At 39.3% G+C, this 13,529-nt stretch overlaps 1 protein-coding gene across 1 annotated transcript in view; it reads left to right on the top strand.

The window, feature by feature from the left end:
- The first annotated feature begins 247 nt into the window (after positions 1–247).
- The window catches only part of Phyhipl (phytanoyl-CoA 2-hydroxylase interacting protein like), a 37,111-nt gene continuing 23,829 nt past the window's right edge, over positions 248–13,529 (top strand). Inside the window, exon 1 of the mRNA XM_051186882.1 lies at positions 248–464. Within this exon, the coding sequence (XP_051042839.1) occupies positions 362–464 (103 nt within the window). The 5' untranslated portion in view covers positions 248–361. The remainder of the gene's footprint in view (positions 465–13,529) is intronic.

The raw sequence follows: 13,529 nt of genomic DNA, 5'->3' as shown, positions 1-13,529 counted from the left end.
CGCCGCTGGCGTGCGCTGGAAGGGCGCAGGGCGCGTGCGCGCGGCAGTCGGAGGGGCGGGGACCCGTGTGCGGGCAGGTAGGCGCGCCCGCCGCCAGCCGCCCCTCGTGCGTGCGCATGCGCGTGCGCGACCCTCCCTCCAGCCGAGAGCGCGCTCCTCCCGCGCTCGCGCCGCCGGCCGGCGTTCAGTCTGCGAGCCGCGCACTCGGAGGAGCTCCCGCCGCCGCCGCCGCCGCCGCCGCCGCCGTCGCCTCGGCCGCGACTCCCGACCGGAGGCTGCCCTCGCCCTCAGCGGTCTCAGGCCTTTCCCGCCCTTCGCCCCGCCGGCCGCCGGCGCCTGGCTTCGACGCGGGGTCGCGAAGATGGAGGTGCCGCGCCTGGACCATGCCCTCAGCAGCCCCAGCAGCCCGTGTGAGGAGATCAAGAACCTCAGCCTGGAAGCCATCCAGCTGTGCGACCGCGATGGTGAGGCTCGGCGACATCGGTGGGAGACAAAAGGACGCGGGCGGAGGGGTCCGGGCCGGGCCGTGGGAGAGGGCGCCTCTCGGGTCCGCGGGAGAGGGCTGCCAGGGAGAGGGCGCCTCTCGGGTCCGCGGGAGTGGGCTACACTGGGAAGAGGGAGCCGTTCAGGTCCGTGTGAGAGGACACCTCTCCGGTCCGCGGCCAGGTGCCTCCTATTTTGCAGAAGGCAGTCCCGGGTCTCCCGGCTGGGGACTTACCTTGGATGCTTCTGGCGCACCTGCCGCCGCAAAGGCTAGATAAGATAGGCTTCTCGGACCAGAAATTATCCACCCCCTCACAAACCTCCTAACCCCAGAAGTGAATTCACTGGGGTGAGCATTCTAGTATTTTAGTCTGCCGGTGGAAAAGCTGCGTTTCAGCACCAAGGACAGACACAAGGCTCCTGGCTCTGGGCAGCTATTCTGAGAATGTCAAAAATCTGTGCGGGAATTGGTCCTCTACATCTGCTGGGATTTAGTGTGTGTGAAACACGTACCATTGTGTGTTGATGTGTGTCGGTACTCTATTGTTAAAGTTGGCAGTCTCCGGGAAGAAAGGGGAAATGATTGATCACAGGTTCGAGTGTTAAAAGTGCAGTATGGGCACAGAGCGGTGTGCTGGTCTAGTTGGAGGATCAGCCTTGTTCACAGGGGAGCCCTGTGCTGGGCTAGTTAAGGATCAGTGTTTCAGCGATTTGGAATAAAACTTCATTTGTAAAGAAGTCATCTGATTGCGGATTGGCCAGATAATTGTAAAATTCTGCATATGACACAGTTGAGAAATCAGTTGATAAAGGAAACACTTCACTAGCACTGAAATTATGTTTAACTGTATGTGAGTAATGTCTATAAATCATTTAGAGGAAAAGTTACGAGAAATATTAATTGGTGCACAGTAAGGTCATAAAATTTAGCATCATAACTCAGGAAACAGGTCTTGTTTTTAAAAGTATTTAAATGCTAATGACTGGTTTAATCTTTGCTATCTTAAACATTTAGGTATTGTCAATATGTATTTATCTTTAATAATTTTGAAAGCATAATTCAAACGCTTTGAACCCAGCAAATATTAGCTTCTAAAAGACATATAGTCTGAGTAAATAAATGTTCTTGTAAAAGCTGCTTACATTTCCTTTATCAATAGATATCATTAGTAATGTTCCTAAATTGCAGCTACTTTATTTTCTCAGATTGGTTTCAAAGAAAAAAGCAAGATTCTAAAATGAAAGTAGATTTGATTTTTACTTAGTTCATTGATTTATAAAATGCTAATTCAAATAGTAAGTAGAACTAGATAGCTAGCTCAATGATATTCCTCAAACCTCAATAATTTCAGAATTTTAAATTGCAGTCACTATGTTTATCATAGGTACTTGGGAAATATTTGTTTAGTGAACTTCAGAGTTGCTAATGTGTGGTGTACAAGTTAATGTTGCTTTTACTATAGTCTGTTCTTCCAGAATAGCAGCTCTTCCGATCCATTTTTAGTTGTTTCAGTTGACATTCTGAATCCTGTGAAATGAACAAATTATGTAACATTTAATTGAGGGGGATGCTGGGATCAAGCAATAGCTGTGACAACTATTATTTTTAGTCCTCTGGTGGATTTATACTAGACTAATCAGGTTTCATTTCGTAAAACAGTTTAAACCAAGGCTTACAAAGAATCATGTCTTAGAATATGTGTAAAGAAAATAGAAAAATTCCATAGAGAGGTTGTCAAATGCTTACTTCTCCATCCCCTTGGTGACCCTGTTTCCAATATATGGTAATTTCTAATCAGTCGGTTTTATGAGAATAATTTAGAGGGAATAGCACCATTTTTATAGAATAGTTGTATTGTGTTGTACTAAATCTGTTTACTAGACTTTCCTTAGCACAATTTCATACTGAGACATTTGCAGCTGTGTGGTGTTTGCTCCCTGCACTTTGCTCACATTCCTCCCTCTCAGATCTCGCTGTCTCACTCCTATCAGTATGTGGAGCAAAAAGGCAAGGTTATGGCAGCATATGTAGCTGAAGATATAATTTTATGCTTTAGGTCTATAAAGAAAGCTATAGTTTTATTTTATAACCATGGGGGTGTATTGCTTTGTTTATCATTTACTATTTAATCATTTTACTCTTGTTAATTTGGGAAGAAAAAAAATGAGACATTAATTCCTTGGGAATGAAATAAAGTAGACTAGGGGAAAGTATGGTATGATTGCTAATGTGCTTTTCTTTCTACCTGCAGATTTTTTTTTTTAAATTGTATCATGATGCATGAACTACAAGCTAAGGCTCCTGGTGAATATAACTGTCTGTCTCTCATTTCTTTGGCTCTCCTCTTATATGTGTTTTCTATTGCTGATCTTCCTATAAATTGTAGTTTAAGCTGATTTCCTTTTATTCATTTACTTTTTAAAATAATTAGTAGTCTTGGAAGAATAGCAGCATTCAAATAGTCATGCATTGGATTTTTAATAAAGCAAAAGAGTTCCTATAAATACACATGCATATTACCTTATGAGGATTCTTTTCTAGGTATATTTGCTTTGTTGCTAGTATGTGGTCCCTACCTGTGTGTTAATCGCCGTAATTCAAAATGAGGATTTTTAGATAGGATTCTATTAGGAAACTGTTGGGATGAGTAGCTCTGGGGGCTTCTGTTAATCCTATTCCAAGTAGGCAAGTGCTTCTTTTCCTAGCTTTAGAGTGCTCTGGTGTACTCACTGTTGAATACACCATGTTGCTTTGCAATGATTATTTTTAATGGAAAGAAAAACATCCAGTTTTTCATCTGAAAATACCACTTTTGGGTTATTTTTTTCTATAGCTGCATAAGGTGCTTACCCTCCTATGACAAGAAAAATAAAAGCTCACTGGCCATACAAAAATTTTGGTATCAGCTCTTTTTCTTGTCATTTTTTGATCACACACATATATGCTTCGTTTCCTTCTTGAAAATATTTATATACATGCCATTGGAGATAGATAGATGAGTGGATAGATATCTGTCTGTGTTTTGCCAAGCTTTCTATAGAGTTGGTATAGAGAAGTAGGAAAGACTCATTTGTCTTATAATATTAACACCCCCCCAAGCTTTCTGTCTTTAACAGTCATTATCTCTTTGAGTAGGTAATTTTGTTACTGCCTAGATAGGATGTATGAGCTTGTTGATGCTACTTATCAAGTGAAGACAACTTAAGAAAACTATAGTTTTGTAATCATAATTCTGTGGAGAAAGGGAAGGGGAAGTTTTTCTCCTTTACACATTCAAAATATACATTCTTTTAAGAAATCTTGTTTACTTAAAATATATAGGGAGCTGAAGCATTCTTTTATGCTTTTGACATATGACTTGAACACATTTTAACACTGGGAGCATAAAGTAACCCAAACGTGTAATGGCTCAGTCTATTATGTTAGGTAACCTGTAATAACATCCCTGAAGCAAGCAAACCCCTAGGAAGAACGCCTGTAATGTGTGCCTTTAATGTCTTAATCACAAGAATGTGAGGTAATCATGACTCAGTCCCACTGATATGCCGTATGGAATAGCAATAATACCATTTCAGATCAGGTGGCTAGGTTAGAATGTTGGCTCTTGTTAGCCCTGTAACCTTGGGCAAGTTACTTAACCTGCTTTAGCTTGAGGCACTCTTGTAAAAAAAATGAGCACACTGATAGATATCATCATACATGATTCTTGAAATGTAAAATGAAGTGTTATATAGCATTGACCACGATTCTTGTTGCAAAATGGAGAAAAAATATTGGAAGTGTAATGTAACCTTTCGCATATTCTCCTGCGTTGAACATACTAATTTTTAAATCTCTTTTTGTGGTCAACATTTGCATCCCTGTTAATAATTCAGTTGTGTGCTGTTTAGGAGAGCATTTCATGAGAAATTATTGGCAACTATAAATTCTGAATTTTAAGAATAAATTGAAGAGACTCACAAGGCAGTATTCTGGCCCCTTAGTAATACCTCTGTCACACATAGTCCTAGAAGCTGTTTTGAGCTTCTGGTGCTGCTCTCCCTGTGTCTTATAACCTGGACACACACTTTGAACAAGTGTCCGCCTCAGCTTCCCCCCTCCCTTGCTTGACAATATTTTTCTTCATGTTCTTTTCTAATAGCTGTTCTGCTCTGCTGTCATATGTCTCTGTATTCATTTCTTTGCCTTGGACACCATTGTGAGGGTGCTGTAGATTTTCATCAGTGAGCAAAGAACCCAGAAAAGCTAAAGGAAATAAAGAGGAGCAAGAAAACCATCAGCTAAGTTAAATAAATGCTTACTCTTGGTGGCCGCACTATTTAATTTCCATAGGATACCAGAAAGTTTTAGAGGGAAAGTTGCATCAAAGGCTATGTGAACAGACTCCCTCCAGTGGCAGAATGACTGTGTGACCTAAGCATTATCTGGCACTTCCAGCTTCTCAGAAACTCCCTCCAGGCAGAGCACTGGGTAAACAACAATCAGGTCACTTGGTTCTGTCTTCACTAATATTTCCTATTCACTTGTCCCCTCTTGCTTTTCCTCTAACTTGAGGGAGTCTGCTCCCAGTTGCTTTTATTTTTATATCAGTTTCGGTAATAACAGCAGTTGATTTCCTTGCTGGAACAAATGTAATACTTTAGTTTCTATATTCACTTCTCTGCCCTTCATGAAAGTTACATTTTGCCTTGTTGAATGCATCTCTTTCTTGGGTTTATTTTCTATTTCTGTTCAACTTCCTTCTAAGAGTTTCTTAATTCATTATTAATTTTTGAATTAATATCTTCTTACTCTACTAAACTATATACCCCATTTTGTAAATATTTAAAATTTATTATTACTGCCAGACTATAATGTCTCACTGAGTAGAATATGGTTGTACATATACATTTGAGGAGAAATTCAGCATTTGTAAAGACACATAGCAGAAATATGTAGCATAGCAGGAATATCGGGTATCAAATGTGGAGAGAGCTTCAGCATGCTCTGGTCCCAGGGTGTTGGCAGGGTGGAAGGGTGCACAAGTACAGATCCCAGGGCTGAATTCCAGGCAGAATGGAACGTGATCAGGAATAGCTAGACTTGTAAATCTGGAAAGTTGAAGATCAGAATTATTTACAAGGAGGGGCAAATGAGGAAAAGAAAATATTTGGAGGCACCTTGATAACATCAGTTTTTTTACACTGAAGATTTTAAGTCTCAGTGTACTTTCAGGTATGTTCCACATCCTTTACAAGAGAACTTCTCTACTCCATAGGCATCATATCACTAGATTGGTGCTATCTACTGTTTTGTCGTTGTTTGAATGCATATTCTTTATAGAGCTATCTTTTCGTTTATTCATACTACTCAAAGTAGTTCAAGCTTTCTAATTAAATTGTCTTACTGAGAAAGATGTGTTTTGTACATATATCATTAAGAAGAAAAAAAACGATTATTGGAAAGTTTCTAGCAGAAATGCAGAAAACTTAGTCTAATGATAGAAGTTTTAAAACTGTCACTATAAAAATGAACTGTTTGCTACTTATTGGGCATAGTAAAGTAGGGGTACTTTTGCCCATCTACATAAAGACAGTGCTGGCATCTAAATGCAACTTTAGAAAACTACTTGGAAACTTATTGCACATGTCCTTCATTAGTGTTCTCTGAAAAGGAGTTCTAGAATGGGGAAAACAATTACTCATGGAAACTACCTGTGTCACCAGGAGACTAGAACTCATATGGAAGAAAGGGGTCTGGATTTGACCTCAGTTTTAGAGTGGTCTGTAAGGAGCTTAGTTGTATTTCACTCTTTGACAGAAAGAGTGAACACCATTCAGGGAAGGCCAAAGTTGAATCCCAAAGATGAACTAAATCTTCAGTCCAGGTTTGTTGAAAATGGTAGTTCAAAGCTACTTTGTTAGCTCTAGCTAAGGTGGAACAAAGAGCATATCAACTGGATTTGTAGCTAGTATGTCATTTTATGAACATTTCAACTATGGTTGTGGCTCATTACTAAGCTGCTATGGAGATTTGATGTATGTACTATTGGCTATAGTAGTTATGGCAACTTCTATGAATATATCTGTTCACATGGGGTTTGTGCCTTGCTAGTCATATGCCATTAAAGACAAGGCATACACAATTTTACTCTATACTTTAATTTTAATGAAAACTTATCTTCCAGGAGTCAGAATGCAGATGAATTTGTCAGTCTTTAAAACTTTAAAAGCTAGTGACTAAGATCAACAAGAACCAAGATAATCTTGTACATTTATGATGTGACCATTTTCTAATGGCTGTATTTTATAATTATGTCCATGATGCACACTAGGAGTTAGTTACCATGGTCCTTGAGCCAGATCCCCAAGCCTACTACCTGTCAATATATGTAAAAACATGCTGGATGGAACACACATGCTCAATTTATGTAAATATAATAATTTACAGAAAGTCAGTGTACGAAGTTAGCCTTGTATGGGGTTACTCCAAGAAGGATGACCCTGTATGTCCTTGTGTTTGAGTTTACAAGGAAATGTTTCTCCGTGCAGGCATTTTCAGGTATGCTTACTATTCTACTAATGTATTTTTAAGTGTCAGAGGTGGTATAAACTCTGAAGACATGTGGATTTATACTAATAAATATTAAGGTTACACACACACACACACACACACACACACACACACACACGTCATTTTCTTTATTCTACCAAACTATTAAAAGAATAGTTGAGCCAGGCATGGTGAAACATGTGTATCACTGTAGAGCTTGGGAGGTAGAGGCTAGAGTCAGGAATTCAGGGCCAGCCTAAGCTACATGAGATATATTTGTTTTGAACATGTTCTGATTCATAATAATTTCAGCCACTATTTGCTGCAAAATTCTGGAATTTGTCAGAGACCATATAATTGTTTTTGAAAAGTATTTTCATATAAAATCCAGGGAAAACATCAACTTTCATCACTACAGTCTAAATCCTGACCCCCAAAAGACTATATTTAGTTATAGTAACAAGATAGTTTTTAGTGTGGTCAATAGTAGCTGAAAATTTAGCTCTACTAATTAACAGACAGTTAATGGTTCTTGCTCTTTTTTAACTAGTAATTCATTTTAATTTTATAATTGCCCATACTTCATTTAGGTAATTAAAGGGATAGCTATACTCCAGACTTAAAGTAACTTAATTCCTAGTACAATTGTGCAGGACTCAAAATTCATCCTAATCCCTTATCCTGTTGAATTTGTTTGCTGAGAGTAAGGAACAAATACAGACAAATGAGCCAGGCATTGGTGGTGCATGCCTTTAATCCCAGGATGGGAGGCAGAGGCAGGCAGATCTCTGTAAGTTTGAGGCCAGCCTGGTCTATGAAGCTACTCAGAGAAACCCTGTATTGAAAACACAACAACAAAGCAGTTCCTCAGGAAAGTGGGAATCAGTCTACCACAAGACCCAGCAATCCCCCTCTTAGGTATATACCCAAATGATCCACATCCATGCAACAAAGACATGTGCTCAACTATGTTCATAGCAGCATTATTTGTAATAGCAAGAACTTGGAAGCAACCTAGATGCCCCTCAACTGAAGAATGGATAAAGATGTGGCATATCTACACAATGGAATACTACTCTGCAGGAAAAAAAAATGGAATCTTGAAATTCGAAGGCCAGTGGATTGAACTTGAAGAAACCATCCTGAATGAGGTAACCCAGTCACAAAAAGAGGAACATGGTATGTACTCGCTCATATATGGATTTTTAGACCTAGAGCAAAGAACCACCAGCCTATAATTCACACCGCCAGAGGAACTAGGATACAAGGTGAATGCCAAGAGATTCATATAAGGTCCCTCACAGAAGGGGGAAAAGACAAGTCCTCCAGAGCATATGGAGAGTGGGGGGGGTCAGTGAGTGGAGAGGGAACTAGGAGAAAGAGAAGGGGAGGAGAGGAAAGCACACGGGACTAGGAAGATTGAGTCAGGGGAGGAATAGAAGACAGAAAAGAGTGTGAGAGAAAGAGAGAACATAAAAGAGGGAGTCATTATTGGTTGAAGAGAAAACTGAACCTAAAGAAATGTCTAGAGACCTACAAGACTGACTCTAACAATTTGAGCAACAGTGGAAAGGCTACCATAAATGCCCTTCCCTGATAATGAGATCAACAACTAACTTATCCACCATCATGGAGCCCTCATCTAGTACTGTTGGAAACAGAAGCAAACACCCACAACTAAACACTGAGTCGAACTAGAATCCAGATGCAGAGAAAGATGACAAGATCAGGTTGCAGAAACACATAGAAACAGCTGACCTGAACAAGGAGGACTGATAACTGGGAATCCAACATGGGACTGACTAAGACTCCCTGAACATGGGTCTCAGCTAGACAGCCTGAGCAGTCTAAGGGACCTCTGACAGTGGAACTAGGAAGTATTCCTGGTGCACAAAAGGACTTTGCGGGCACATCCCCCATGGAGGGATACTGCCTTAACCTAGAGACAGGAGAGAAGTCCTAGTCCCTACTTCAAATGATTTGACAGATTTAGATGACCCCTCCTGGAGGGCATCACTCTACATGTGGAGTGGGAGTGGGGGGGTGGGAAGGGGTGCATGTGAGGGGGGAGAGAGGGAAAGATAAGGGAGGGAGGGAGAGAGGAAACTGGGATAGATATGTAAAATAATAAATAAATAAATAAATAAATAAAAAGAAAAAACAACAGCAAAATAGAAACACATGAACCAAGACTAAAAAGAACTGAATGCTGCATGCAAATACCCAAAGTAGATTTGAAATTTCACTTGAGCCATGTATTTGCTCATTCTTGAATATAAACAATAGGAGATATAACACCATCTTTTTAGATGCTGTGCAATAGGCAAAGTTTCCTTTTTGATGTTTACTAAAAATCAGGTACTGCAGCCCAATTTGGTATGTGCTATTTTTGTCCCAATAGTTCAAACAAAGATAAATGATAATGTTTCCTGATCCTTTAATCATTTCTGTCTAAAAAACAAAAAAAAAAAAAAAAAAAAAAAAAAAAACCAAAAAACATTTAAATCCCTTGTCAGTGGGTCTGGTTCTCAAAATGTATGGGGGGGGCTGTCAGAAAACACCTCATTCGATGAGTTTGTGATTGGTTAGATCTAGTGTGGAGCCCAAAAATTTGTTTTTCTAAAAGTTTCCAGGTGAGCTCCTCTTAGTAATCTAGGATCTACACCTGGAGAAACAGTGCCCCGGAGAAGCATGACCAAATGGTTTCTAGGCAGGGAATGTTGCTTTGCTCTGAGAAAGTACCAGAGCCAGAGGGGCTTATAAAGAAAACTAGTTTATTTTTGTCACAGTTTTGGTGATGGAAACCTTAAACAGCATGACGCTGGGTCTGGTAAGTGGTCCCCTGGCTTTATCACATCATGGCACATGGCTGTCTGACAGGAGACCCAGTGTGTGTGTCTGTGTATGTGGGGGGGGGGGAAGGAGAGAGAAAAATCACATAGCAAGCCATAAGACAGGAAGCCCTGCAGAAAGCAGGGAAGTCTTTATAGCAATCCTCTTATATGGACTAACTAAGGCTCAGAACTACTTTAATCTTTCAATGGACCTCAGTGGCCTAATGACCTCTCACTAGGTCCCATCTCTTAACCAGTCCCACCATCTTTTTACATTTTATTTGTTTATTAAGTTGTGTGGGTATATGTAATGGTGCTTGTGTGACCATCTGAGGACAACTTGTGAGAATTGGTTCCCTCCTTGTCATATGGATGAAAAGGATTGGACTCAAGTCATTGGCCTTGGTAGCAAGTGAATTTAGCTGCCTAGCAATTTAATTGGTTCCACCATCACTTACTATTGCTGCACTGGGATTACACACCCAACACAGTAACTCTTAGGTGACAAACTACACCCAAACCTTTAGAGGAAGAGTCAGTACCCCCCACCCCACCTGCAAGAGTGGTATAATTAATCAACATTCAAGGCAAACATCTGTGGGCTTTGTGATTATACTGAAAGGGTGATCTATGAAACAGGAGTTGATGATGGCTAAATGTACTAGATTGGGAGTTGGATATCTTGACCCAAGTAAATAAGATCGGAATGGTTTAGTGAAAGCAATCTGAAAGAATAAGCTTGGTAATAAATGATCGAAGTCATTTCTGAGCAAGTAGGATTTGAAATGCCTGTGGTTATTTATATACGTGTGTACACACACACACACACACACACACACACACACACACACACACACACACACACACACACCCACCCACCCACCCACCCCCTGGAAGGAAGGCTATTAGAAATACCTGATTCTCATAGGAAGAGAGTTTGAGGACAATTGGAAAATTTGGCTGCTTAGTTTCCCTTCTATCTCCTTTCATAGCGTTCCTTTCTGCCTTTTAGTCAGTATTGATGACTCAAGGGAGTGATGGGATCAGGAGCTTATTGGTTGATTGGTTTGTCATCTTCAAGCTTTTGATATAGTTTTCTAAAAGTATTATTGTAGAGCAGTTATTATAGAAACAATGAGCTAAGCTCTATAATGCAGATATTACTTTTAAATGGTAAGGGTTTCATGTTTACTGTGGAAGACACTAAATATTTTTTCTCTCTTAGCAATATAGTCTGCTCTGAAGAAAATATTAATTCATATAAACAAATGAAATGTTGGGCCTCAGACTCACAGAAAGATAATAGCACTAGAGGCTAAAGAGAAACTAAATATTTGCCTAACCTATTTTTGAAGTATCTGAACATATATTTCTAACATAGCCTTTTGACCTTGAGCTCTCAATTTTAATGTTCAATGCAGTATTTGTTTACTGCCAGTGTCAACAAGATACATAGTCTTTCTACATGTAGATCTTGTTCTTACAGATTATTTTAAAATAAATCTTTGAGTTTATTTAAGAAATATCTTTTTTGTGTAGCATTTTGTATATTATGTGGTTGGGCATTTGGACCTATTGCATATTGTCTTCTGGGTGTGACTTACCTTTCCTGGACTTAATACTTTAATAGGTTTTTCAAAGTTATTTTTAAGTGAGTAACCAAGAAAGGAAGTTCAATTGACCAGAAACCATTGATTTGAAAATTAATATTTAAACCACTTGCTTTCTAAAAGCTTTACTCATGAAATTCTAATGATACAATTTACAGCAATTTGAACTTGAAATAATGATAAATCATCATGTACAGGGCAGCCACTTCTAGTAGACTATGCTTTGTACTGTGTTGTAGATGTGTGTTTCACCTCTACACACACTCTTCACAGCCACTGCTAAGGGTTTCATCTGGATCCACCAGTTAACTTTTCCTGTGACAGCTCCTTCATAGTCTGAAGACTTTTTGCCAAACTTCTTTGTCTGTGATTTAATGCTTTCCAGTCTTAATTTTCTGACATGTGAAGACCACTTAAGACTCGTTTTCATATAATATTTTAATGGTGATCTTAAACATGTTTCTTGGTATATGTTTATGATAATTCTGTTTACACAATTTGTGTCTTTCATTGTACTTTGAAATTAGAACTTTGAAACAAACTTATAAAATACATAATCATGGAACAGTTATTTTGAAATTAGAACTCTGAAACATAAACTTAGAAAACACATTAATCATAGAACAGTAATTTTCCCTAAAATTGTGTTCTCTCTCAGTGTGTCAGAAGAATTTCACAGAAATTCAAAATGGCAATGAAATGTAATGCCAGCAGGTTACTAATGCCTATTACTAGTTACTCATTCTCTGCTATTATAAAAAGAAACTCAGTGTTATTTGGCTCCTGCCTTCTACTCCAGTTTTATTTCTTACCATTCTTCTTAACTGTTTCTAACTGTTTTTTTCTTTTTGCATGCATTTCCAACATGATCTTTGGAAATATTTATTTTTTAAAAAAGAAACTATTACTTAAAAGATAGTTTTGAAACCAGCGAAGTTATACACTCTTATAATCTCAAGACTCATGAGGTATAGGTGAGAGGATCCTGAAGTTAAGGCCTTTTTGAGCTAATCAGCAAGGTCCAGGCCAGCCCAAACTACATAGTGAGTTCCTGTATACCTATGACTAAATGAATAGATGAGTGACTTTTTATGATATAAAACCAATTGGGATATGAGAAGGAATAGATTTTTTAAAAAGGGGCACTGGAAGTAAAGCATTATGAGACACAGAACACAGCATTCATGTGGGAAGAAATTGAGGTTCTAGAAAGGTAACAAAAGATTAATAACTTGAATTAGTTGTTGAAGTATAAATTGTATGGATGGTGCAGCTTAGAAGATATTAGAGCCATTTGCTAAAAACAGGATACTGGGTTTGGGAGTAATCTGAAGGAAAACAATTATAAGCTATGTTTCAGATTATTTTAGATTTGAGGTGTCTTTGAAGCACAGCATGACACATAGCAGGTGGCAGTCATATTGCATTTTTATCATTGCTGAAGGTTTATTGTTGGTTCTGAAATATAGTGTTCATCAGGAAACAGTCTTCAGCAGACCCCTGAGAACCACTAACTTTTGCTGTGTGTAGTGATACATTGTTTGCAATCTAACAAAGTTTGCTTGAAATCAGAATGCAGAGCTAAGCTACTAGTCAACCACACACCTAGTTAAGAGCTAAGCCATTAGTTAGTCATAGAGGACAGGCAGTTATGGTCACACCTTTAATCAGAGGCAGATGGAGCTCTGTAGTTCAAGACCACCCTGGGCTACAACAGAGTGAATCAGCCTAAAAGAGAAACAGAGCTTACACCTTTAATCCCAGCATTAGATAGAAATCAAGGCAGGAGCTCAGTGCAGTCTCAGGGCATTCTGAGTTTGGTGGAGAGCATTACAGTCTGCAGTCACTCTGAGGATAGGACCCCTCTTTGGTCTTAGCCTTGGTAGAGGTAAGAACTCTTTAGTGGCTTGGCTGCTTTGATTTTCTGACCTTCGTTTGGGACCCCAATATCTATCTCTGGGTTTCTATTATTCATCCTACAGGTGTGGCAAAGTTCTCAAGCATGGGAAGGAGTAGGTGCCAGAGGAAAAGATTTCATGTATCATTTAGCTAATTCTAAAACAATCTATG

The sequence above is a fragment of the Phodopus roborovskii genome, unplaced genomic scaffold, assembly GCF_943737965.1.
Source record: "Phodopus roborovskii unplaced genomic scaffold, PHOROB, whole genome shotgun sequence".
Classification (NCBI taxonomy): Eukaryota; Metazoa; Chordata; class Mammalia; order Rodentia; family Cricetidae; genus Phodopus; species Phodopus roborovskii.
The sequence above is the reverse complement of the archived record's forward strand: the minus strand, read 5'-3'. Positions and strand labels throughout refer to the sequence as shown.